Source organism: Bufo bufo, chromosome 8 (genome assembly GCF_905171765.1).
Source record: "Bufo bufo chromosome 8, aBufBuf1.1, whole genome shotgun sequence".
Lineage (NCBI taxonomy): Eukaryota > Metazoa > Chordata > Amphibia > Anura > Bufonidae > Bufo > Bufo bufo.
In genome coordinates this window covers 79,133,841-79,161,569 of record NC_053396.1, presented here as the reverse complement: position 1 = coordinate 79,161,569, position 27,729 = coordinate 79,133,841, and the positions used below count along the sequence as shown (strand labels likewise).

Here is a 27,729-nt window from a genome sequence, read left to right as displayed (position 1 = left end):
CAGCAGTTGCACTCTGGTCAGTAGTAGTAGTAGTAGTAGTAGCACCCCACAGTTCTCCCTCGCTTATAGTAAGCACCAGATTATTACTGAGGACACACTGTGGACTGGATGGCTCACTGACCCTCTGAGGCACAGCTGGATGATGTTATTGTGACTTCTGAGTCTGACACTGAGAGTTTGGACCAGGCCTCAAAGCATTCCTGAATCCTTGTCATCTTCATCAGCTACTTCTTTTCCTGCTCAGACTCATCCTCCTCCTTGTCCTCCGCTGTGAGATATCCAAAACATAAAGTGCGGTCATGAGAAAACAATTTACGACTTGTAATTAATTTGTGTGCAAGCTGAACTCCCACCTGGCCAAGTTGCTGGTGGTGTATTTGTGCAAGCTGTGGTGCGGTTCTGTGCCTTCACCCAAATTTAATTCTGTTTTATAGTATCACTAGTTCTGAGTAGCTGTTCATAAAAATTGTATTGTGTTTAAAATGTTGTGCAGTTCTGCGCACATTACCAGATACAGTGGGAAAATACAACTGGCCAGCATTATAAAGTAGACTGTCCTCTATTCCTGGGGTTCTTTGTGGCAGCCAGGCCACATTCTTATCATTGGTTACTTGTTCATGCCTTCACCACAATTTCAAGAAGGCATTATTACTTCTGTCAGCTGTCCATAAAATGTCTCTTCATTCTCCAATTGTGTCACAGTTTCACACCTTCACCCACATTTTATTCTTCTCTCTGGCATTCGTACTTCTGGCCAGCAGTCCATAAAAATTGCCTTGTCCTGCAAATGTGGCACAGTTCAAGTGAATAGGAAGGAGCCATCCCTTTTGAAGTGAATGGGACAGCAGAGACGTAATTACACCTGCTCACTTGTGCAATTGCAATGGTGAACTGGTAAGCAGCTGGCAAACAGCTGATCGTTGGGGTTCCGGCAGTCATCCCCCTGCCAATCTCATATTGATGTCACCTCAGTCACCTCAATACTTTGTACAATCTACCACCATTTTTGTATGACCATATTCCCTCCCCAGATCCTAGTGTAAAAGCTCCTCCAGCCATCTAACCATTCTTTCCCCAGCCCAGATGTACCCTAGCCATTAAAGTGCAGCCTGTCCCTACTGTAGACAACAGAGAAGTCAGGCCAGTTCTCCATGAACCCAAACCATTCCTTCCTGCATCAGCTTCAGAGCCTCTTATTTTACTCCCTAAGCTCCCGCTGTCTTTCTAGTGACACTCGGGACACTGGTAGTATTTCTGAAAACACTACCTTAAAGGTGTTTAATTAAACGATGATATAAAAAAATATGAACAGAAAATGTAAAAAGTTATGGCAATTGGAAGACAGGGAAAACACAAAAATGAAAAAAAAAAAAAAAAAATGGATTAGACAAGAACCAGTCTGGCAGATGCACACAGTAACTTGCAGTAACATAATACATGCAGTCAGGAAAATGAGTATTACAGAGCACAACTATCCCAGTGCAGAAGTGAAAGCTTTGACTATTAATCCATGTAAGCAAAGATAAAACACTATGTCAACTTGTATCTAGAAGTGTAATGTGTTTACCTGCTGTGAATTCATTTCTTGTTTACAGAATCATGGAGGATATAGAGATACCAAATATCCATAACCGCATGTTTTCAAGTCTGGTTAACCTGTCTCACATGTGAGTAGACAAGAAACCTAGAAGGAACCTAGTGTTATCTTATTTCCAGTACCTTGATTGAAGAAAACGCCTCAGTTCTCACACGAGCTGACATCACCACGCCCACTCAGCGTGATGACGTCAGCGCGTCCCCCAATTGACGTGTTTTCTTCAATCAAGATGTCCGCGACAGCCTCTCTGCGATCAAGTGGATGAGGCAAGTGTGTATATTTTTTTGTTTTAACCCCTGATTAACCCCCTGATAGGCTGAATGTGACGACTCTCATATGCCGCGATCAGTGTTGAACGTGGCATCTGAGAAGTTAAATGAACGGGGTGGTACCATCACCGTTCCCTGTCATTGCACCTACTTAATACAATGGAATGCAATTTGTTACAAAGTAATTTATAACTAATCGAATTTCTTGACGAAATTTGGCGAAGTAGCCAAATCGAATTTCAGCTCATCTAGGTCCTTCGCTCATATCTAGGTCCAACAATCAGTGCTGATTAACCACTTCATTACCAGAGTGTTTAGTCCTTCTTCCTTATCACGCCAATTTTTCTGTTTTAGCAATGGGCCTATCTAACTGCAAACAACTATTTAAATTCTGAGCCAATCTACCTATATCACTTCATCACTGGGTCAATAGAAATGTCATCTTTATTAAAGATCCAAACATCAAAAACACACACAACACATCACAGGGATGGATGGTAGGAAAAAATAGTAACTATTCAATGTATTCACAATAGTTGGTGCCACATAGAGTTAACATCCAAAATAAAGTGCAAGTGCATATACAAGCATCATATACCCAGACCCCCTTTGTCAGGAGGTTGAATTGCCTAAGGCGATCTGTCATGCCCCTTAAAAAAAAGATTCTGGGGTAGATTTATGCTGGTGTAAAGAAAATTGATTTAGTTGCCCATAGCAACCAATTGCAATGCGCCGCCCCCAGTGCTGATCGTGTCCCATGTTTTTAGGAATGCCGAGTGGTGATGAGGCCTTATTCCTTTTGGGTGTCACGGTGCTCCTACCTGGATATTGTCCCTCGCCGGGGTTAGTGTCACGGCGGACGTGCACAGTTTAACAGATAACACACCAACCAGGCTCTGGACGAGAGACAGGGGAAGGGTCACCTCCTAGTTTATCCCTGACCTCTTTCCCTGCAATGCTCAGCCCACAGACAAACCTTGAAGGTAGATTTTCTGTGTCCTCCAGCCTATACTAACAGAACCCTGAACTCCCTGAGATGATGAAGTGGGGAGAAAGGAGCAGCCTGCTCGCACAGAACCTGGATGGGATAGATGACATAAACAACCAAACAAGAAAATACACTTATCTGCTGAGAGCAGGAACAAACAGCCAACCTTCCCTCCAAACTTCCCAGACCATAATGAAAAGTATAATCCGCTCAGAGCACTTAGCTGGAGACCATTTAAACTAATTACTCCACCCAGTGCACCTGATGCGAGGCGGATCCAGCACAGCATCAAAACAAATACTAGACTCGTGCTGCAATCCTGGCTGACCTCCGCACATCGTCAGAGTGGGACATGACAGTACCCCCCCTTCTACGGGTGACCTCCGGACACCCTGGACCAACCTTATCCAGATGGGACCTATGAAAGGCCCTCACCAGACGGCTGGCGTTGACATCTGACGCCGGAACCCACATCCTCTCCTCAGGACCGTATCCCCTCCAGTGAACCAGGTACTGGAGGGAACCCCGCAGAACTCTCGAGTCGAGAATCCTGGAGATCTCGAACTCCAAGTTTCCCTCGACTAGAACAGGAGGAGGAGGCAATGGCAATGGTACCACCGGTTTAACATATTTTTTTAGTAAAGACTTGTGGAAGACATCGTGGATCCTCCAAGTCTGCGGCAGATCAAGTCGAAATGCCACAGGATTGATCACAGCAGAAATCTTATACGGACCAACAAATCTTGAACCCAATTTCCAAGATGGCACTCTCAACTTGATATTCCTAGTGGACAACCACACCAGATCACCCACACACAGGTCCGGACCAGTCACATGTCTCCTGTCAGCCATTCGTTTATACCTCTCACCCATCCTCTCCAAATTTCCTTGAATCCCCCGCCAGATAGAGGATAAGGCAGAAGAGAATCTCTCCTCCTCTGGCATCCCGGAGGAACCAGACCCAGAAAAGGTACCAAACTGAGGATGGAAACCGTATGCGCCAAAAAATGGCGACTTACCCATGGACTCCTGCCTACGGTTATTCAATGCAAATTCTGCTAAGGACAAGAATGAGGACCAGTCCTCCTGATTCTCAGCCACAAAGCACCTCAAGTAGGTCTCCAGGTTTTGATTGGTACGCTCCGTCTGACCATTCGACTGTGGATGAAAAGCCGACGAGAAAGAAAGTTGAATGCCAAGTCGAGAGCAGAACGCCCTCCAAAACCTGGAGACAAACTGCATGCCCCTATCAGAGACAACATCCGAAGGAATACCGTGCAATTTAACAATATTATCCACAAAAATCTGCACAAGAGTCTTAGCGTTAGGCAGACTTGTTAGGCTACTTTCACACTAGCGTTAGGAGCGGATCCGTCTGATGTTTCATCAGACGGATCCGCTCCTAAAATGCAGACGTTCGCATCCGTTCAGAACGGATCCGTCTGCATTAAAACTTAGAAAATGTTCTAAGTATGAAAGTAGCCTGAGCGGATCCATTCAGACTTTACATTGTAAGTCAATGGGGAACGGATCCGCTTGAAGATTGAGCCATATGGTGTCATCTTCAAGCGGATCCGTCCCCATTGACTTACATTGTAAGTCTGGACGGATCCGCTCGCCTCCGCACGGCCAGGCGGACACCCGAACGCTGCAAGCAGCGTTCAGGTGTCCGCTCACTGAGCGGAGCGGAGGCTGAGCGCTGGCAGGCGGATGCATTCTCAGTGGATCCGCCTCCATAGAGAATGCATCAGGGCCGGGCGGCTGCGTTCAGGACCGCTCGTGAGCCCCTTCAAACGGAGCGCACGAGCGGACACCTGAACGCAGGTGTGAAAGTAGCCTTAGTGGTATAAAGTGAGCCATTTTACTGAAACGACCGACTACCACCAAAATCACTGTTCTCCCGGAGGAACTCGGTAGGTCCGTAATAAAGTCCATGGACAAATGTGTCCAAGGACGAGATGGAATAGACAATGGAAGAAGTGAACCAGGCGGTCGAGTATGAGCAACCTTAGACCGAGCACAGGTTTCACAAGCTATCACGTAATTCTCAATACTCTTACGCAACCCTGGCCACCAGAACCTCCGGGACACCAGATCACAGGTGGACTTACCACCAGGATGTCCAGCGAGAACAGTATTGTGATGTTCCTTGAACACCTTGTATCGTAGGCCCTCAGGAACAAACAACCTCCCTGGGGGACACGAACCAGGAGCCCCTTCCTGAGCTCCCAACACCTCCATCTCCAAGTCAGGGTACAGAGCGGAGACCACCACTCCATCCGCCAAAATCGTCGCTGGATCTTCTGAATCACCTCCCCCAGGGAAGCTATGAGACAAGGCATCTGCCTTGACGTTCTTGACCCCTGGGCGAAAGGTAACCACGAAATTGAACCTGGTAAAAAAACAATGACCATCTGGCCTGTCTAGGGTTCAGACGCTTGGCAGATTGCAGGTAAGCCAAATTCTTATGGTCTGTATACACAGTAACGGGGTGAGAAGCCCCCTCTAACCAGTGACGCCATTCTTCAAAGGCCAACTTGATCGCCAACAACTCCCTATCTCCAACATCATAATTCCTCTCGGCGACCGAGAGCTTCCTGGAGAAAAAGGCACACGGGACCCACTTGCCAGGAGAAGGACCCTGCGAAAGCACCGCCCCAACCCCCACCTCTGATGCATCAACCTCGACCACGAATGGCTGAGATACATCCGGCTGCACCAGAATGGGAGCAGACGCAAAACGCTCCTTTATAGCCGAAAAGGCCTGCAATGCCTCATCCGACCAGACCGAGACATCAGCGCCCTTCTTGGTCATATCAGTAAGAGGTTTAACTAACGTGGAATAATTCAAAATAAATTTTCTATAATAATTCGTAAACCCCAAAAATCGCATCAAAGCTTTCTGATTCTCCGGTCGGTCCCACTCCAGAACCGCCCGGACCTTTTCGGGGTCCATACGAAAACCAGAATCAGAAAGCATGTATCCCAAAAATGGAAGCTCTTGTACCGCAAACAAACATTTCTCCAATTTGGCGTATAACTTATTCTCCCGAAGGATCGTCAAAACCTGTCTCACATGATCCTGATGGGTCTTCAGATCAGGAGAATAAATTAAAATGTCATTTGGTAGACTACTACGAACCTCCCCACCAAATGAGGAAAAATATCATTGACGAATCACTGAAATACCGCTGGCGCATTCGTCAACCCAAAAGGCATTACCAGGTTCTCAAAATGACCCTCGTGCGTATTGAAGGCCGTTTTCCACTCATCCCCCTCCTTGATCCTGATCAGATTGTATGCTCCTCTCAAATCCAACTTGGAGAACACCTTGGCTCCAACAATCTGATCAAAAAGATCAGAGATCAAAGGCAGGGGATGTGGATCCTGGACTGTAATACGATTCAGCTCCCGGAAATTCAAACACGGTCTCAGTGATCCATCTTTCTTCTTCACGAAGAACAAACCTACAGCCACTGGAGACTTAGATGGTCTAATATGACCCTTTGCCAAACTCTCGGCGACATACTTTCGCATGACCTCTCTCTCGGGTTGAGAGAGGTTGTAGAGCTGAGACTTAGGCAACTTAGCCCCCGGAATGAGATTCACAGGACAATCATAGTCACGATGAGGGGGCAATTCCTGAGCCCCACCCTCCGAAAACACGTCCGAAAAATCTGAGAGATACTGAGGCAAGGCTGTAACGGACACTTCAGAAATAGATGTGACAAGACAATTAGCCGAACAAAACTTGCTCCAACCAATGATTGCCAGTCTATAATTGGGTTATGTTTAGACAACCAAGGCAACACCAAAACTATTGGAGCTGGCAAATCCTTCATGACGAAACAGGAAATAATCTCAGCATGTGAATCACTCACCCTTAAATGAATACCATGAGCAACGTGAGTAAGGCTCCCTTGAGAAAGAGGGGAAGAATCAATGGCAAAAACACGAATCTCGTTCTCTAACGTGCAAATACTTAGTCCCAAACCCTCAAGAAACAGAAAGTCAATTAAATTTACCCCAGCACCACAATCAAGAAAAACATCAACAAACACATTTCTAGACTCTAGCGCCACCATAGCTGAAAGGAGAAAAAGGGGAACTTCAGGGAACTTGCATACCAGTCTGCTCTACCACACCATTCATACTACAAAGTGTGAGGGAGGTTTTTTTTCTTTTTCTTTTTTCTTTATCACTTTCCCCTGTGGTTCAACATACGGACAAGAAAAAACAAAATTACCCCTCTTTCCACAATAGAAACATAAATTGTGCGCTTTACAAAAGTCTCTACTATCCGAATGGAAAGATATCTGACCTAACTGCATGGGTTCTTCTCCTACTCCAGAATAACAAGCAATATCTCCCTGGGCAGCTGGTGAAACAAAACCACACGCGGGAGGAATCCCCTGCACAGAGGGACCCATACCCCTCTCTCTGATACGTCTATCCAAACGTATCGCCAAAGACATTGCGTTTTCCAAAGTATCTGGGTATTCATGAAAAGCCAGAGCATCCTTCAACCTTTCAGATAACCCCTGACAAAACTGGCTACGTAACGCGGGGTCGTTCCACCCCGACTCAGTAGCCCACCTCCTAAACTCTGTGCAGTAAACCTCAGCAGTATGTTTACCCTGTAGTAAGTTACATAATTTTGACTCTGCTATCGAAACTTGATCTGGGTCATCGTAAATCAATCCCAGGGCTTTAAGAAATTCCTCCACCGACCGGAGAGCCAGAGAACCGGGCGGCAGGGAAACAGCCCAGGATTGCGCGTCCCCTTTCAGCAAAGACATGATGATACCCACCCTCTGATCCTCATTACCTGATGAAAATGGGCACAATCGAAAGTACAACTTACATGATTCCTTGAAATGGAAAAAATCATCAGTACCCCCTGCAAATTTCTCAGGAAGAGCGACTTTAGGATCCCCAACAATTTGACCTGTACCTGAAGACAACACCCTCTGACACTGTGTGACCGTACTACGTAGATCCGCAACCTCCAGGGACAAACCCTGCATGCGGTCAACCAGTGCATCAATTGACGCCATCACATAAACGCTGAGCAATGGCGGTCACAGTATGGCGGATTATAATGTCCCGGCGGACGTGCACAGTTTAACAGATAAGACACCAACCAGGCTCTGGACGAGAGACAGGGGAAGGGTCACCTCCTAGTTTATCCCTGACCTCTTTCCCTGCAATGCTCAGCCCACAGACAACTAACTAACAGAACCCTGAACTCCCTGAGATGGTGAAGTGGGGAGAAAGGAGCAGCCTGCTCGCACAGAACCTGGATGGGATAGATGACATAAACAACCAAACAAGAAAAGACACTTATCTGCTGAGAGCAGGAACAAACAGCCAACCTTCCCTCCAAACTTCCCAGACCATAATGAAAAGTATAATCCGCTCAGAGCACTTAGCTGGAGACCATTTAAACTAATGACTCCACCCAGTGCACCTGATGCGAGGCGGATCCAGCACAGCATCAAAACAAATACTAGACTCGTGCTGCAATCCTGGCTGACCTCTCGTGCTGCAATCCTGGCTGACCTCCGCACATCGTCAGAGTGGGGCATGACAGTTAGGCTCCACAGCAATAAAGAGTAGAGTGATAGTTTGTGGAGTAAGAGTCCAGACTTTGTAAAAGTTCAACAGCTTTACTTGAATAAACTTGAATCCAGACAATAAGTGGTCTTTCTCTTGGCTCCAGCAAGTTTTGGGGTAAACTGGCAGGCAAACTTGGATACCTTGCTTTATCTTTCTCTGCTGTGCTAGACTCTGGCTTCGATCTGGTAGCTGGACTTTCTGACAGTTCTGGTACCTTTGGCTGTTGACCCCCTCGTAATACTCTGTCTGTAAACTATAAGGAGTCAGGGTGCTTCTCATCTGCTTCCAACTCTCAACTTCATGACTTGCTATAGTTCCCTGCAACTTCTTCACTTCTGCCCAAAAGAGGGGAGAATGGAATGGTAAGTTCGATTCTGTCTAAAGGTACTCCAGATACACTGCCACCTGCTGGTCAACCAGAAACAGTGCATGAAATAACAACACATCAGTTACATAGCCATGTTATTAAGGCACAAATGTCAAAGGACCTGGAATAAACACACAGATGACATTTGTTAGCCCCTACATTTTTTTTTTTATTGAGAACGATGTTGCAAAACACAATACCTGGCAGTACAACAATATATAGTATTTTCAGTTTAACTACAAGACAATAAAACAGTCTCTTAAAATGATGCATACACAATGTTTACTCCCTTACATACAGTGTGACCTGAATTCATCGAACCTTTTGTGCCTTACATTTATGCACATATAAATGAAGTGGCCTTGGTATTGTGGAACATGAAAAATCCTTTGTCCTTGATATCTAGATTTCTTTGCATGAAAGTGACAAGACAATAGACTATATGAAATTTAACAGCAATGTTATGTGTGCTTTAACCTTTTCTTATTCTTTCGGCAGATACTTCAAAAAATTCCAGTACTGCAGTCATGCTCCTCATGTTCGCAGCTGCAAACCCAATAGTGATGGCATCTCTTCCTTTGAGAACATGTTGGCGAATATATTGCTGCGGGTCTTTGTGTGGGTGATGGCCTGTGTTACCTGCTTTGGAAACCTGTTTGTGATCTGCATGAGGTCCTTCATAGTCACGGAAAACTGCCAGCATGCCATGTCTATCAAGTCTCTCTGCTGTGAGTTCTCACCAACATACTGTATAGAAGAATCAAGTTAAGTTAGGCCATGTTCACATCTGCACTAGTTATTTCCGTTTTTCTGCTGCAACAAAGACAATGAAAAGTGCTGGATCCAACAACGGAGCTGAACAGATCCCACTGAGCATAATGGTGTCCATTTGGTTTCCTTAGGGGCTCTACTTTTTGGTGGTAAAAAAAAGACCTGCGTGCAGTCAACCTCCAATGCAGATGTGAACATGCCCTTACACAGTTAGAGCAAATCATTGAATTTAATAATTTGTTACATGATTTGGCAGTATATACATACAGTAGGAAAAAATTAACGCACTCTTTTTCATCCGACTGTAGAAATAATCATCCTCCCAGTTACTGCACATCTGTCACCCTGAATAGCTGCTGATATTTAACTAAAAGATTTCATTAGAAAGTAGGAATTGTAGTAAACCTATAGTATAAAGCTAGGGCTACACTTGGGGTGCTATAACATGTACACATTCACCATGGTTGTACGTTGAAGGTACATGGCAAGCCAGGAAATTAGCAGTAATTGAGGGTCAGTGGCCTTGGCCACAGGGGTAATTGCACCCTAAGAAGTTTTGTAGGGCAAAATTTATTTTAAGGACACATCTTGATAAATTTAGCACATTTAGAACTAACAGAAACTCAAATTGTTGCTTATTTTGAGCTGATTTATGCCCAAATTTGTACCATTTTCAGGTTTTCTCCCTAATAAATTTAACTAAAACGATGTTATAATTGGATACCACACAGACGTATCCAAATTTTGTCACAAATTGTGGTTTAAATTTTTGGAACCGAACCCGAGTTCGGGAATGGTTAGTATAAATTCATTTATTAAGTTATTACGCGAAGTCTTGCAGGACTTCGCAAAGTGATAACTTCGGCTCATCGGAGCCAATACATTCTAATACTAGTATTGGAACAAAGTTTTTTGCGAATCGACTTTGGATGTTCCATCCAAAGTCGATTCGCTCATCCCTAATGCTCACCTTTGCATACAAAGAGGCCATTGCAGGCATCTTGACTGCAGAAACAGGGTGAAATGTTGCGCGGGGGGATGTACGACGTTACCACGCCAGGGTGCTGGCCAGGTTCAGTGACGTCATCAGAGATTTGGCCGCGACAGCCTCTACACGAGCAAATAGGTGTGGTAATTATTATTATTTTTTTACCCTGATTAACCCCTGAAAGGCCCAGATTGTAGCATCAGATGCCGCTATTAGGGATGAACTCGGCATCTGAGAGGTTCAATGATGGGGGGGCGGCGCAATTGCCATTCCCAGTCACTGCTCTCGCTATGCACAAAGGAAATGACTAAGTAATTCATCATAAATCAAATTTCTTTGTGAAAATTAGCCAAATTTTCATAAATTCGCTCATGTTTACTCATTTCCCTAGTTCTGTTCTGGCCCTTTGTTGACATGCAGTTGCAGAACTGTGGGGGCGTGTAACAATCTCTGTGGGTGTCAACAAAGATTGCGTTTACCCTCCCACTGCTCTGCAAAGGGAGTGAATAAAATGTCTGTCGTGCCTGCAGTCTGACTGCTGGGATACTCATGTTGTACATGTGGGACTACAAGTCCCAGTTGTACAATGACATTGCTGATACACACAGGATCTTCTCCCCTACCTTTTCTTGTGCAATGCTCTGCAGACTCTTCCTCACAGCCAGCAGAAGAGCACAGAGGAGAGGACTCCTCCTGTCTTTGTTGGATCTGTGTTTGCAGGGTGAGGATGAAGGGAGGATCCTGTGCACGGCATTTACCTCCTCAGTACCTGAGGCAGAGCCTCCAAACCTGAGTCTGTGCTGCTGATGGTAGAAGGGGTTAAACTTTGCTGAAGGATCCAGTGGGATGGGAGACACAGAGCAGACAGCTCAGCCGGCAGATCTGCAGTGCAGGGGGGTATGGCTTGTGACTCCAACCAGAACAGCCTTCACAGTGATGTTCCTTGCATAGATCAGACCCTCAGGCTGCTCCCTCAGGCTTGTGCACGGAATGTCATCAGAGCAGGGACAGAAGCTGACATCACAGGTCCTGTGACGCTCAGCTAACTAGAACAGGCCCACTGTAGATGAAGTAAGTGAATTGAATCCCTTACATTTGCTTAGTAAGAAAACATACAAAGAACAAATAATAACTTGGCCAACGCCTTTAAACCACTACACAAGCCCTTTAACATTGCCTGTATAAACTATGCGGATTCCTGCAATTTCTTGGGAAATCTAGGTAGAAGCTGTAATTTTATTTATATAGACAGTGTTGACCTGACCCACCAAAACACCAGAAAATCCTAAGTTATTCCCAAGCTGTGGCACAATAAAAGCACCTTAATAAAACAGAGCCCTTAAGGTCTAGCAGAAGAATATTTCAGTTTGAGCTGACTTTGAAATACGATCAGAGGTGGGCATACCATATATGCAGCCTGTGCAGTTCTACAGAGGCCCAGTAGGAAAAACAGCCCAACTACATCATTGCATGTAATGGGATGATCAGGTTTTTTTTTTTTTTTTTTTGAGTGAGGTGCTCATATTAGAGCTTTAGAGGGGCCCACGTGATCATTTCCTCTGGTGAGCTCAAGGAAATTCAGTCTGACGTAGTATATAGGTTTCCTTTAATAAGTATTTAGTCAATTATCCTTACGTTTTGGTGCTCAAGTATTGTTTTTTTTTTTATTGTTTTTTTTTTAAATAAATTTCATAAAATACTGTACATCACACATTTCAGAAAATCTCCCTTCTTTCTACAGGTGCAGACTGCCTGATGGGCTTCTACCTCTTCTGCCTTGGTGCATATGATATAAAATTTCAGGGTGAATACAACAAACATGCCCAGGTCTGGATGGAGAGCAGGGAATGTAAACTGGTTGGCTCGTTGGCCATGCTGTCCTCTGAAGTCTCTGTTCTCATGCTCACATATATGACGCTGGAGAAGTATCTGTGCATTGTCTTTCCATTTAGTCACTTCCGAGCAGGACGCACACAAACTATAGGAACACTTGCCATCATTTGGAGCCTTGGCTTGTTAATCACCATCATTCCTTTCTTCAGTTATGACACATTTGGCAATTTCTATGGCAGAAATGGGGTGTGCTTCCCGCTACAGTCAGATAGCACAGAAAAATCTGGAGCTCGGGGATACTCTATCAGCATATTCCTTGGTAAGATTTCATTGCATGTTGTGAGCGCCTCAGCAGGGTTGATTCTTGGGGAATAACCAGAAGGGGCAGCTGGCGGGCAGTCGAAATACGGACAAAAAACACACAGTCATGCATTCTACAATGTTTTTATTATTCATTAAACCGATTGTCAATGAGTTGATTATTACCTGCAAACATTGTGCAGCCATTAAAGGAAATCTGTCACCAGCCACAGATGATGGTTTGATTGGTACTATTATAGGGTGCATAGGACTTTTTGATCGCCTGCTATTACACTTTTTGTGATGTAAGGTGACAAAAAATAGCTTTTTTGACACAGTTTTTTATTTTTACGTTATTCACCTGAGGGATAAGGTCATGTGATATTTTTATAGAGCAGGTTATTACCTAATACTGTATGTATACTTTTTTTATTTACTTAAGTTTTACACAATAACAGCATTTTTAAAACAAAAAAAAACAATGTTTTAGTGTCTCCATATTCTGAGTGTAAAGGGTGAATATTAATCACCAATATTTATGCAAATATCGATAATTAATATTCATAAATAGGAGGAGCCGTCTATTGACCCCGCCTATTTATACCTTTAGATAAATAAAACAATACTTTCACTATACTTTGCCTTACACTAACCACTAAACTAGCTGCATGCGCCTTACTAACTACCGCTAGTAACCACACGTTACACAATAGGTATAAATAACACACAGTATTAACACCTACAGAACACAACACACGCAATACACTAACAATACAGTACTAACAATACAGCACTAAACTACACTACACAATCCCAAGTTCCACCCACAAAGCTATCTAAGGCTACTTTCACACCTGCGTTCAGGTGTCCGCTCGTGAGCTCCGTTTGAAGGAGCTCACGAGCGGTCCTGAACGCAGCCTCCCGGCCGCAATGCATTCTCAATGGAGGCGGATCCACTGAGAATGCATCCGCCTGCCAGCGCTCAGCCTCCGCTCCGCTCAGTGAGCGGACACCTGAACGCTGCTTGCAGCGTTCGGGTGTCCGCCTGGCCGTGCGGAGGCGACCGGATCCGTCCAGACTTACAATGTAAGTCAATGGGGACGGATCCGCTTGAAGATGACACCAAATGGCTCAATCTTCAAGCGGATCCGTTTCCCATTGACTTACAATGTAAAGTCTGAACGGATCCGCTCAGGCTACTTTCATACTTAGAAAATTTTCTAAGTTTTAATGCAGACGGATCCGTTCTGAACGGATGCGAACGTCTGCATTATCGGAGCGGATCCGTCTGATGAAACATCAGACGGATCCGCTCCGAACGCTAGTGTGAAAGTAGCCTAAGGCTACTTTCACACTAGCGTTTGGGTGTCCGCTTGTGAGCTCCGTTTGAAGGCTCTCACAAGCAACCCCGAACTGATCCGTCCAGTCCTAATGCATTCTGAGTGGAGGCGGATCCATTGACTTTCAATGTAAAGTCAAAACGGATCCGGATTTTTTTTTTTTTTTTTTGTTCATGGTAATGCAAACGGATCCGTTCTGAACGGATCTAAGCGCTTGCATTATAGGAGCGGATCCGTCTGTGCAGATACCAGACGGACCCGCTCTGAACGCAAGTGTGAAAGTAGCCTAATACAGTACACACACACATATATTAGCAGCCCACCCAACCTGGACTAGAAATTATCCCTACAAGGAAATGACTACAGTAGCAGTGGACAGGGGTATATAGCAATGGGATAGGGGTTAATGGTAGGACGTTATAGCAGGGGTAAATGCTCTGCAGGGCAGGGGTAAAGGATACAGGGCAGCTACAGGGGTAACTGGGGCTGCCTCAAGGGTACAGAGGTTAATGCTGCAGGAGGTCAGCAGCAGGGGTATTCTGACTGCAGGAGTTCAGCAGCCAGGATTAGGGGACTATTGTTGGGGATATAGGGGGTATGTGAGGGGTAGGTAGGGGCTAGACAGGTAGGGGTTAATACTTAGCCCTTCCAGGGTTACTAGGCCTTCTCCAGGGGCACGTCATGGAGCTGCTCTCTCCCATGTGTCTCTCCTTGTAGTCCAGTTCCAAAAGCTTGTTCCTGGCTTCGGGCTCATATATCAGCCTCAGAAACAGCCCACCTCCCCCCTCCTCAGGGATGTGACATCATAGTGTGACTGACGTATGCCCGCACTCAGGACAGCCAATTGGCCCCCTGAGGCTAGCAGCACCACACGCCCAGCCATGTCACAAACACAAGGTGGGGCAGAGCATAGTAACTAGGCTGATAAACTCAACAAAAGGCCTCAGATCTATTGATCCCTTAGCCTTTGAAGTCACCAGCCACCTGGAGACATATCCACCCCACTGCAGGAACTGGCTAAACGCTGTCCCTATGGGGGGCATTTAAGTATATATATATGTATATAGATACCTGGGGCGCATCTATATACACATATATACTCATTATAAACCTGGGGCATACATGGGCAGTTATAGGCCCATATATATATATATATATATATATATATATACCTGGGGGAGAGCCATGGCAGATACACATATATAGATGTATTCACTGCATACACACATCCCCATATATATATATATATATATATATATATATATATCTACATGAGAGGGAATATATACACGGCCATACAGGAAATATATACTAACTATAAGGGGACACATATAAGGGGGGCACAGATCATATAAGGGGGCACAGATCAACCAGGGACCACATATTTCCCACAGGGACCACAATGAGCCCCTGTGGGCCACCAAGGCCAGATGTGCGCAGATGCTGGGCACATCTGCGCACATCATCCTATGATGTGGCAGTCCGTGCATGCATATATATCATACATGCATGCATGTGTTTGCATTCTTGTATGGATATATATGCATACGTCTCAACCCTTCCTCAACAATCCCCCTGTTGTCGGAAATACGACAATATCTTGGGGGAAAGGGTTGAGATATATTTGCCCCCCCTCAACCCCATCCTTGGTGGAAGTTCAGGAAGAACTGTAGTGCACACTGATCTTTAGGTACCTAGACATCCCTCATCCAGCTTCCTCCGAGCTGCCCTTCACCGTAACCTACTCCTCCATCCACGGGATACACCGTCTTCTTCTCGCGGGAACTTTCTTGACCTCTTTTGAATAGTCTTCCAGTGTCTGCCACTCCCAACGTTTGGAGTGACCACACCCCCACAGTCTCTCGGTAGTTGCCAATCTTCAGGTGCCCCCCCCCACTCCAAATCTGGAGCGGGTTCACCCTTGCAGTCTTTAACTGGCCTTTCTTTCAAGTAATAGTCTTCCAGTGTCGGCCACCCCCAATTGGAGTGACCACACCCCCACAGTCTCTCGGTAGTATTGCCGATCTTCAGGTATGGCCCGCCTCCAAGGATTTGGAGCGGGTTCACCCTCACAACCTTTAACTGGCCTTTCTTTCAAGTAATAGTCTTCCAGTGTCGGCCACCACCAATTGGAGTGACCACACCCCCACAGTCTCTCGGTATCATTGCCGATCTTCAGGTATGGCCCGCCTCCAAGAATCTGGAGCGGGTTCACCCTCACAACCTCAGTCTCCAACTTTCTTCAAGCATGACTTTCGTACAACGTCTCTTGTTCCATCTTGATGGGTGTGGTTCTCCCATGGACAGATTAATAGGTCTTTACACGGCAGGTCAGAGAGAGGTGATGTCATGGTACCTAAATTCTACCTGCGGAGAACACCTCCACCACACTACACATCCAGCCCTTCCCTTAAGAACTGCACTGTTCCAGGGTTCAAGGTGGCAAATTGCAAACAGAGGAGGCCTGTCCCTATCGTGTCCTAATCTTATCCCCATTCACACAAACACAGGTCACATCCCTCCCAACACCACCAAATTCCATTAAATGTGTGTACCCATAGAGACTCATGCATGTGGCCTATCTCTCTACACCTCCAAAGACACAGGTAGGTCGTAGACCCACGTGTCAATGGGAAATGACTATAGGATGCAAATGTGTACAGCCAAATTATAACTCACCGCAGTGTGTTGGGCGAGTTTCCCTGGGTATAGGCTATCACACATTTGTACCTAGAGTGTCCATGGGTACACAATTAACAACAAACAAAATCAATATATGTACAATGTGCTATGGGGTTTCAGGATAGCACAAGTTATACGTCCTGACCCCTCATAGGAAACAAAGTGTGTCCATAAGATATTTGGCTACAGGACAATGTTGGAGTTAAGTCCTGGGCCTCCTCCTCCGGTTAGTTCGGTAAAGTTCTGTCTGGTTCTGGTGTATTTGGTCAATAAGTCCCTTGACCCTCCGATACACAGTCTAATGTAGATGACGATGACCAGAACCAGAAGAAGTTTCACTGGGTGAAACAAGAGATCGTAGAATAAGCTCTTCGACACGAACATCTCCAAGTCTTTCTCCAGAGCCTGGGATAATGCTCCCGCTGGATTGTGGCACAGTCCTCCATCTCTAGAAAACCTCTGAACAAAAGGTTGCTTGGTTGCCAAAATCCAGTGGGATCCTCTGGAGCCTCACAAGAGTGTCAGTGCGGATAGCTAGTCTTCTGTGGCATCATCTGGGTTTTTCCTCTGCTCCATAGTAAACACACCTATGACAGAAGAAAATACCAGGCGCTCCTGGGGGATTACTCACCTTACGGTGCAATTAGATGTCAAATCCCAGCACCAATACCTTTGACCCATAAGTAGAGAAAGGTATTGGGCTGCCCTTCACCTCACAGGACCCCTTGTTATCCTAACACTGGTGTCTGAACACCCTACCTTCAGAGGATCGCGTCCTCTGCTACGCATCCCTCTGCACCAACAGATAAGGATGGCCACCCTATTAGGTTAGGACATCCGAGGTGAGCTGCGGGCAAAGCACCATCTTGTATTGATGGCACTGCATCCTTGTCCACTCATGTGTACCCAGGCTGATTTCCCCCTGTGATCCTGTCCTGTGGAGGCCTGCAGAATCAACGGCATGGGTCATGCCCTGGCTCTCCAGGACTCCACAACACAAAGACACAGTCCACACTCTGCTGCCAATAACAGCAGTGACTGGACTCTCAGCGGGGAATGAGAACAATCAGCAGGGTGAGAGACATTCATAGACAAGGACCTCTGCCGTCCACATAAAAAAACATACAAACAGGTAACAAACACACAACATGGACATAGACGGGGAACAGACGGTGTAACAAATAGTACAGGGGTATCAAATGTTGCCTAGCCTAGCTTGGCCATTCTGACCCCTCAGCGCCTGATGAGGCATGTGTCGCTGAGAGGTAACCCCTTTATGGCCAAACTGACTAGACCCCGCTGCACGATTTGTTACCTGGATCCCATCACTGGACACATTGCAATTACTTGCACAAGGGCAATTCCTTGCAACGTGTCCTTTGTTCCCACACCTGAAGCACCTGATTGGGCTTTCTGTCCTGTGTGCTTTGTTCTCACTTGTTTTGCAGTGCTTCACTATATGACCCAAGCCACTACATGTAAAACATTTGATGTTTGCCCTGCATGGCTTAGGTCCGTCCACACTGCAACCGCGCTCCCTGAATTGTTCCATCCTCAGGGAGGCACTTTTCGCAATCTTTTTCCCAAAGTCAGGGAAAAATCTCTGTTAGTCTGGACAGGCTTGGTCTGGTGATTTGGCCTGTCACAGACTACTCTCCCCCCTTTTTGCCCTGCACAGGGCAAAGTTTTGGGAGATTCCGACCCTGACCTTACGGAAAAAGAAAGGGCCGGCACCAACTTGGTGATGACCTGTTGCATGCCAGTCATTATCTGGGAGCTTACAGCAACCTGAGCCTTCAATTTGCCTACCGTCACATCAGTAGAGGCAGTCTGCTCCTTGAAGGCCTTGAACTCAGTATAAGACTGAGTCAACTTAGCCTCAATTTCCTCCTTCTGCCTCTGCAGCTCTACTAACTGTGACTCTATCCTAGCCACCAGCGCATCTCGGTCAACAGTAGACTGCACATTCTCCGCCAGCCGTGCCTGCAATGCCGAAACCTGTTCTGAATTACTGGCACAGCACTGGCAGTGAATGGCCGGAGGAATTGTCTCCGTTGACTGACACACTAGCGCAACTTCCTTTGGCTTGCAGATGCTAACCTCAAATGTTTGCACATGTTTGGCTAGCATCCGAAGCCGTTTGGTGGCCTTGTTCAACACCGTCCGTTTGTTAACACATAGCTTGTCGTAACTACAAGCCTGTGCTAACAAATCGGACCACAGCATTTCTGCTGACTTGTATGTGGTGGGGAGGATGGGATTAAAAGTGCTGTGTCTGCTCAAGTGTTGCAGTGTGGAGAAGTCCATACTCACTTCTTGATGAGCGTCCATCTTCTCATTGGGGCCGTACCTATTCATCCTACGCAGCTGCATTGAAGAAGTCCTTTTTCTCCCGGATCACTTCTTCCCGACCAGCCGGACTTGTACGCTGCTCCAACGAAGATGGATCTCCTTCAGTGACGTGTCCCCTTCTCCCTTGCAATCACTCGAGCGATGCAGTGACCGTGTAAAGCAAATAGCAAAATATTAGTTCACAGATAGATTATAGATTCTCTGCTAAAGATTTTGATCTGCTTTTGGTACTATAAGGAAGAGTCGCGTTACCTGTCCGAATTATCAGGTCCTAGACGCTCAGACCACTGACCGCGTCTCTCTTGCCTGATAATTCACAGTATAACCGACCTCTAGCCTCTAAACCAAACACAGATTTCAAAATCTAGGCAGTGGGCCTGGCTCGCCAATGTAAAGGGTGAATATTAATCACCAATATTTATGCAAATATCGATAATTAATATTCATAAATAGGAGGAGCCGTCTATTGATGACCCCGCCTATTTATACCTTTATATTAATAATACAATACTTTCACTATACTATGCCTTACACTAACCACTAAACTAGCTGCATGCGCCTTACTAACTACCGCTAGTAATCACACGTTACACAATACATACAGTACAGACCAAAAGTTTGGACACACCTTCTCATTCAAAGAGTTTTCTTTATTTTCATGACTATGAAAATTGTAGATTCACACTGAAGGCATCAAAACTATGAATTAACACATGTGGAATTATATACATAACAAACAAGTGTGAAACAACTGAAAATATGTCATATTCTAGGTTCTTCAAAGTAGCCACCTTTTGCTTTGATTACTGCTTTGCACACTCTTGGCATTCTCTTGATGAGCTTCAAGAGGTAGTCCCCTGAAATGGTTTTCACTTCACAGGTGTGCCCTGTCAGGTTTAATAAGTGGGATTTCTTGCCTTATAAATGGGGTTGGGACCATCAGTTGCGTTGAGGAGAAGTCAGGTGGATACACAGCTGATAGTCCTACTGAATAGACTGTTAGAATTTGTATTATGGCAAGAAAAAAGCAGCTAAGTAAAGAAAAACGAGTGGCCATCATTACTTTAAGAAATAAAGGTCAGTCAGTCAGCCGAAAAATTGGGAAAACTTTGAAAGTAAGGGCTATTTGACCATGAAGGAGAGTGATGGGGTGCTGCGCCAGATGATACGGCGGCGATACCTAATATATCTACTTTTCTTTTTTTCCCTATTTTTTACAAAAAACTTTTTTTACTTTATTTGGGGAAAATGGTGCTTTTTTTTTACTTGAAACTTTGCATTTTTTGAGGGGGAAACTTTATTTTTTCAACTTTTTTTTTCACTTAATTTTTTGTCCCACTTTGGGACTTCAACTATTTGGGGTCTGATCCCCTTTACAATGCATTCCAATACTTCTGTATTGGAATGCATTGGCTGTATGTGTACAGTGTGTATTACACATACAGCTTCCTGCCTGTGAGATCCAGGGGGCTGGATCTCACAGGCTCTCCACCGGAAGGCAGCCCCAATGCCTAAGGAAGGCATCGTGCTGCCTTCAATGCCATCGGGTCCCCGTCACAGCAGCACGGGGACCCGATGGCAGTGCCTATTCCCGTGAGGACATTGCATGTGCCGCAAACGCTGACTGTGGCACATGAAGGGTTAATGCGCTGCCATCTGTGATTTCACCGATGCCAGTGCATGCAGCAGGGGTCCGGCTATCAGTGACTGCCTGACCCCTGCCACAGATCGGATGGGTGCAGCTCCTGCACCCGGCCTGTCACAGCACCATACATGTACTGCGCTGGTCCTTAAGTCACGGGTCCTCTACGGGTTAATGTGACCTATAAACTGTACCACTCAATTGAAAAACAAACTGAAATCTTTTAGATGGAGGGAAGAAAACTAAAAAAACTAAAATAATGTGGTTGCATAGGTGTGCACACCCTCTTATAACTGGGGATGTAGCCGTGTTCATAATTAAGCAATCACATTCAAAATAATGTTAAATAGGAGTCAGCATACACCTGCCATTATTTAAAGTCCCTCTAATTAACCCCACATAAAGTTCAACTGCTCTAGTTGGTCTTTCCTGAAGTTTTCTTAGTCGCATCCCACAGCAAAAGCCATGGTCCACAGAGAGCTTCCAAAGCATCAGAGGGATCTCATTGTTAAAAGGTATCCGTCAGGAGAAGGGTAAAAAAGAATTTCCAAGGCATTAGATATACCATGGAACACAGTGAAGACAGTCATCATCAAGTGGAGAAAATATGGCACAACAGTGACATTTCCAAGAACTGCACGTCCCTCCAAAATTGATGAAAAGACATGAAGAAAACTGGTCTAGGAGGCTACTGAGAGGCCTACAGCAACATTAAAGGAGCTGCAGGAATATCTGGCAAGTACTGGCTGTGTGGTACATGTGACAACAATCTCCCGTATTCTTCATATGTCTGGGCTATGGGGTAGAGTGGCAAGACGAAAGCCTTTTCTTACGAAGAAAAACGTCCAAGTCAGGCTACATTTTGCAAAAACACATCTGAAGTCTCCCAAAAGCATGTGGGAAAAGGTGTTATGGTCTGATGAAACCAAGGTTGAAGTTTTTGGCCATAATTCCAAAAGATAAGTTTGGCGCAAAAACAACACTGCACATCACCAAAAGAACACCATACCCACAGTAAAGCATGGTGGTGGCAGCATCATGCCTTGGGGCCGTTTTCTTCAGCTGGAACTGGGGCCTTAGTAAAGCTAGAGGGAATTATGAACAGTTCCAAATACTAGTCAATATTGGCACAAAACCTTCAGGCTTCTGCTAGAAAGCTGAACATGAAGAGGAACTTCATCTTTCAGCATGACAACGACCCAAAGCATACATCCAAATCAACAAAGGAATGGCTTCACCAGAAGAAGATTCAAGTTTTGGAATGGCCCAGCCAGAGCCCAGACCTGAATCCGATTGAAAATCTGTGGGGTGATCTGAAGAGGGCTGTGCACAGGAGATGCCCTCGCAACCTGACAGATTTGGAGTGTTTTTGCAAAGAGTGGGCAAATCTTGCCAAGTCAAAATGTGCCATGCTGATAGACTCATACCCTGAGGCTGAGTGCTGTAATAAAATCAAAAGGTGCTTCAACAAAGTATTAGTTTAAGGGTGTGCACACTTATGCAACCATATTATTTTAGTTTTATATTTTTTCTTCCCTCTACCTAAAAGATTTCAGTTTGTTTTTCAATTGAGTTGTACAGTTTATAGGTCACATTAAATGTGGAAAAAGTTCTGAAATGATTTATCTTTGTCTCATTTTTTTACATCACAGAAACCTGACATTTTAACAGGGGTGTGTAGATTTTTTATATCTACTGTATATATGGTGAACGGGGTTAAGAGGGAAAAAAAATCAAAAACATCAGGTTCACAGTTTTTTTGGTCACTTCACCTCTCAAAAAAATTATCAAGTCATTCCAATTGTATCAATAAAAAGTACATATCATGTCACAAGAAATGTGCCCCAAAAAAACTTTGTAGATATAAATATAAAAAGGTTATGTGTCAAAATCTGGCAAGCCGTTTTTTTTTTTTAACAAAAATTAAAACACCCCAAAAATATTTAAATTTGCTATTGCAGTACTCGTATTGACCTGGAGAATGAAGTTACCATATTTTTCACCCTTAGACCACTTTCACATAAGAGTTTTCAGCGCAGGTGCAATGCATGAAGTGAACGCATAGCACCTGCACTGAATTCTGACCCATTCATTTCAATGGGTCGGTGTACATGAGCGTTTTTTTAATGCATAAGTTCTGCGTTGTGTGAGAATCGCAGCATGTTCTATATTCTGCATTTTTCACGCAGCCCTGTTCCCATATAAGTGAATGGAGCTTTAGTGAAAAACGCATCGCATCCGGATGTAACCGGTATTGTTTGTGTGAAAGAAACCTAAGATGCACTTATTCCCCTCAAAGTGGGGTGAATACTAATGAGCGGTGAATGTAGCGCTCCCCGGGCTTTGTACTCACCACTTCCTGGTCCTCAGTCTCTCACTGTGCTTTGACAGCGCACAGCGTGAGGACGTCCGCGCGCCCTGGGACCTCACGCTGTGCATGTCGGGTCACAGCACAGCATGCGGCAAGATGAAAAGAGCTGTATCTTAGGAACGGAGAAGGAAAGGTAAGTTGATTTTTTTTCATTTTATTTGCTCTGAGCATGAGTGTGTGATCTCAGGTCTAGGGGTCATTCACATTGGGGATCTGAGGTCTGAATGGGGGGTTATTCATGTTGGAGCTTTTATCTGAGGTCTGGGGGTCATTCAAATTGCGAGTCTGATCTGGGGTTTGAATGGAGGGGGGAGTCCTATTCATATTGGCGCTCTGATCTAAGGTCTGGGGGGTCATTCACATTGGGGCTCTGATCCAATGTCTGATTGGGGGTCATTCACATTGGGGTCTGATGACATTGGAGGTCTTATTAACATTGGGGTCTGAGCTGAGGTCAGATTGAAGGTCTTATTAACATTGCTAGTCTGATTGGGGCTCTGAGCTGAAGTCTGATAAACATTAGGGGTCAGATTGTTGGTCTGATCTAATGAAAAATGTTTTTTGCATCTTATGGGCAGGTGATTCATATAGAGTGAAAAATACGGTAACAGGTCAGTTTTACTGCAAAGGGAATGCCATAAAACCTAAACCCATAAAACTATGGTGGAATTATGGAGGGTTTTTTTCCACACCTTTTAGAATTTTTCCCAGCTTGCCACTACATTGTATGTATTATAAAATGGTGCCATTAGAAAGGCCCTCATACATCTATGGAAACAGAGAAATAAAAAAGTTATGGAACCGGGAAAACAGGGAATAAAAAATGAAAACGAAAGAACGGAAAATCACTACATCCTTAAGAGGTTAACTGTTACTTCTTCGCTTTCAGGCTTCTATTTCTGGTTACCATAGAAGAGTGCAACATTGGAGCTATAATGACAGAGCTTACATAATGTCCTAAAAGTCCTTTATCCAAAAATAACATTGTAGGAAGGATAATTAAGCAGCTGTGTAGCATTATGAACTTTAGGGACAATGTCTCCTCTCTGCTTTCCATGTGTATGTTATAGAGAATTTTTTAAATATGTTTTACAGATTTTTCTCTCTCTTTCTTTGTGGGAAGGGTTGTGGGAGGCAGGTGTAGGAAGATTTTAACTATTTAACATTCTATATCATAAAGTGTTGGCCATAGACAACCTTGTGCCAAGACACCAATACTCCTGATCTCTCTTTTGCCAGGGCTGAATATGTCGGCTTTTGTCACCATCGTCTTTTCCTACAGCAGCATGTTTTACTCTATTCACAAGACAGGAGCCAAAACAGCCGAGCGTAGTGTACTCTCCCGAGAGGTGACCATAGCCAAGAGGTTCTTCTTCATTGTCTTCACAGATGCCCTCTGCTGGATCCCCATCTTTTTATTGAAGGCTGTTTCACTAACAGAGGCAGAGATCCCAGGTAAAATCTTGTGCCCTAAATCCCCCATATTGTGATTTTATAAATATAAAACATAGCTTGTTCTTTCTCCCGCTAATGGGAAATGCTAGGACCCACAGCAAAACCACTTTAATCTTGCAGCGCCACCACTGGCCAAAAGAATCATTACAGTTTCCATTGACATCAGTGAGTACACCATGACACAGACATGTCTGTGCTCTAGAACAGATGCTTTTTGTGGCTGCTCTATTCTCCAGCAAATTCATGGAGACTAGGGATGAGCAAACCTGAACTGCAAACCCAGACCCGAACCCGGACTTTTTCGCTGAAATTCGGTTTCGGTGTTCGGGTCATTTTATTATTTTCCGTTATAGCGGGAAATAATAGCATTCTTGAGACAGAATTCAAAATAGTGACAATTTAGGGGTAAAAAAAAAACAAAAAAACAACTCCCCTCATCCACTTGATCGTGCTGCCACAGTGTCTTCTATCTTCCTTCAGCAGGACCTGCAAAGGGACCTGTGATGATGTCTTCGCAGGTCCTTTTGTATGTTATAACGAATAATAATAAAGTAAAGTTCGGGTCCCCATTGACTACAATGGGGTCCGGGTTCGGGGTCAAGTTCGGGTCCTTGACCTGAAGTTGGGCCGAACCTGGCAAACCCGAACTTCCACGGGTTTGCTCATCCCTAATGGAGACCCTCTACTAACTCAGAAAACACTGAAAGGGTATTTCACAATTTCCTATATTATACAACCCCTTTAAGAGCTGTAACCCTATAACCCTCTTGTGTGAAGCTCCTTTAGGAGGCTTTTCAGAATTTTGATATTGATGAACTTCTTAGAATAGGCCATCAATAACAGATCTGTGCAGTTCCAACTTATGGTACCCACCCCAATCAATTGGCTGAAGGAAATATACCCATCCACCAGGTTACCAGTGTGGATGCTGGGAGTTGGACTCTAATTGATCTGATATTGATGGCCGTTCCTAAGGAAAATTCCTTAAAATTGAATTCTTCTGGAAGATTTGTTGAAGTGTTCTACTTAATAGCATAACTATGTGTGCTAATCTCAATGAAGGGGCTGTTCCAAAGCAGCAATACCCATTTCACGTAAACCTTATAAGGGTAGTTTCACACACTGCAGAATTATGACAGAAACATTTGCAACTGAAAAATTTATTTCATACATCTAAGGCTACTTTCACACTAGCGTTCGGAGCGGATCCGTCTGATGTTTCATCAGACGGATCCGCTCCGATAATGCAGACGTTTGCATCCGTTCAGAACGGATCCGTCTGCATTATTACTTAGAAAATTTTCTAAGTCTGAAAGTAGCCTGAGCGGATCCGTTCAGACTTTACATTGAAAGTCAATGGGGAACGGATCCGCTTGAAGATTGAGCCATATAGTGTCATCTTCAAGCGGATCCGTCCCCATTGACTTACATTGTAAGTGTGGACGGATCCGCTCGCCTCCGCACGGCCAGGCGGACACCCGAACGCTGCAAGCAGGGTTCAGGTGTCCGCTCACTGAGCGGAGCGGAGGCTGAACGCTGAACGCTGGATCCGCCTCCACTGAGAATGCATTGGGGCCAGACGGATGCGTTCGGGGCCGCTCGTGAGCCCCTTCAAACGGTGCGCACGAGCGGACACCCGAACGCTAGTGTGAAAGTAGCCTAAATGTGGTTGTTTCTGCAACATATTACATACACTATATTTCTACGAGCCCCATTCAGATGAATGGAACTTCAGAAATGTCTCCAACAAATCTGATGCATGTGAATACACGCTGTTGTTGGTGGACATACTTGTTTTAGATGAATAAAAGTTTAGATAAGTCACCCAGGACTTCTAAAGGCTTGCTTTTTGGGGTGTAGCGTTGACTGTACTTGGTAATTTAGCTTCACGTAAAGCTGTGGAGTTGCCACAAGATTTCCTCGGTTCTTACCTTCACTTTTAGGTATTGAATATAATGTTCTCTATATTTCTAGGTACAATTACCTCCTGGATTGTGATCTTCATTTTGCCAATTAACAGTGCCCTAAATCCCATTCTGTACACGATGACAACCTCTTCCTTCCAGGAGAAGCTCAAGCAATGCTTACAAAGTAAAAGACACCAACTGCAGGAGTCTGGGAAAAGCTTTACTTTGGTTTCTATTCACACCAACACAGCCTGACACTGTGGGGACCTACGAGCTGTCGGATGATCTAGCTATTGAACACTGGCTTTATACTCATTTCCATTATTTAATTTTGTGCCTTTCATGAAATCATGGTTACCAGTCAAGATGGCGGAGGAGCACCATCTCAGTTCTGAGAGAGACATCTCATAACGCAATGAGCGTGCCTTTGTCTCCTAGAACTATGGCTGTTTAGAGGCACCAGGCTCTAGTACTGATCCCCTGCTTCCTATGGAAACTATGAATAAGTGACCACTGAGAGAATCCAAAATCATCTGTACATCAATAGGAAAGCTAAAAAACAGGAGCTTGCACTCAAGACAACGACTGAATATGAGAATAGACAATCAAACAGAATGACCTGGAGATTAATCATTTTTAGTCTTTAGCCATGACTTCCATTGTAAAAGATGACTGTGGAGGACAAAGCAGAGAACTGGTAAATCAAAGGTCAACAGTTAGCATTGACCTGTTTGAAAGGGAATCAATGTGAATTCTGTATAAACAGACGCGTGTACATATATTTATAACATTTCTTATGAGATGTAATGTATTAGAATGTTGACAAATGTGTATATACTATAGAGATTTGCTTCTCACATAGATACATCAATCAACTTGCCCAAAACTGAAAGACAGAAAGAAAAAGTTGTCTTTCCTCATATTGAAATGGATTGTAGTTCTCCACTTTAAAGAGGACCTGTCAGCACTGCTAACATTTCTGTTTTAGTAAATAATAATATTCCTCGTGACACAACTCTAGAGAAACTTTTCTTAAAGCTCTGCATCGTGTGTTCCAGTGTTTTTCCTCATAGAAGTTAATAGATAAATTGACACCTGTTGCTGCCAGTAGTGGTTGTGTTCCTACTGCCCTACCAGTGCAGACTGAGCGGGAACAAATCACTTCAAGATGGGTTATGGTAGCATCCAATTGTCAATTAATTTGTGCATTACCAGGAGGAATAACAGAGGAACAGCACAACATATACC

The 27,729-nt window shown here is 44.6% G+C and overlaps 1 protein-coding gene across 1 annotated transcript in view; it reads left to right on the top strand.

Annotated features, from left to right (window-relative positions):
* The window catches only part of LOC120978062 (relaxin receptor 1-like), a 455,454-nt gene extending 428,718 nt beyond the window's left edge, over positions 1-26,736 (top strand). The window contains exons 14-18 of the mRNA XM_040406299.1: positions 1,596-1,667; positions 9,339-9,568; positions 12,341-12,751; positions 24,359-24,574; positions 26,549-26,736. Of these exons, the coding sequence (XP_040262233.1) occupies positions 1,596-1,667; positions 9,339-9,568; positions 12,341-12,751; positions 24,359-24,574; positions 26,549-26,736 (1,117 nt within the window). The remainder of the gene's footprint in view (positions 1-1,595; positions 1,668-9,338; positions 9,569-12,340; positions 12,752-24,358; positions 24,575-26,548) is intronic.
* Positions 26,737-27,729: the final 993 nt, after the last annotated feature.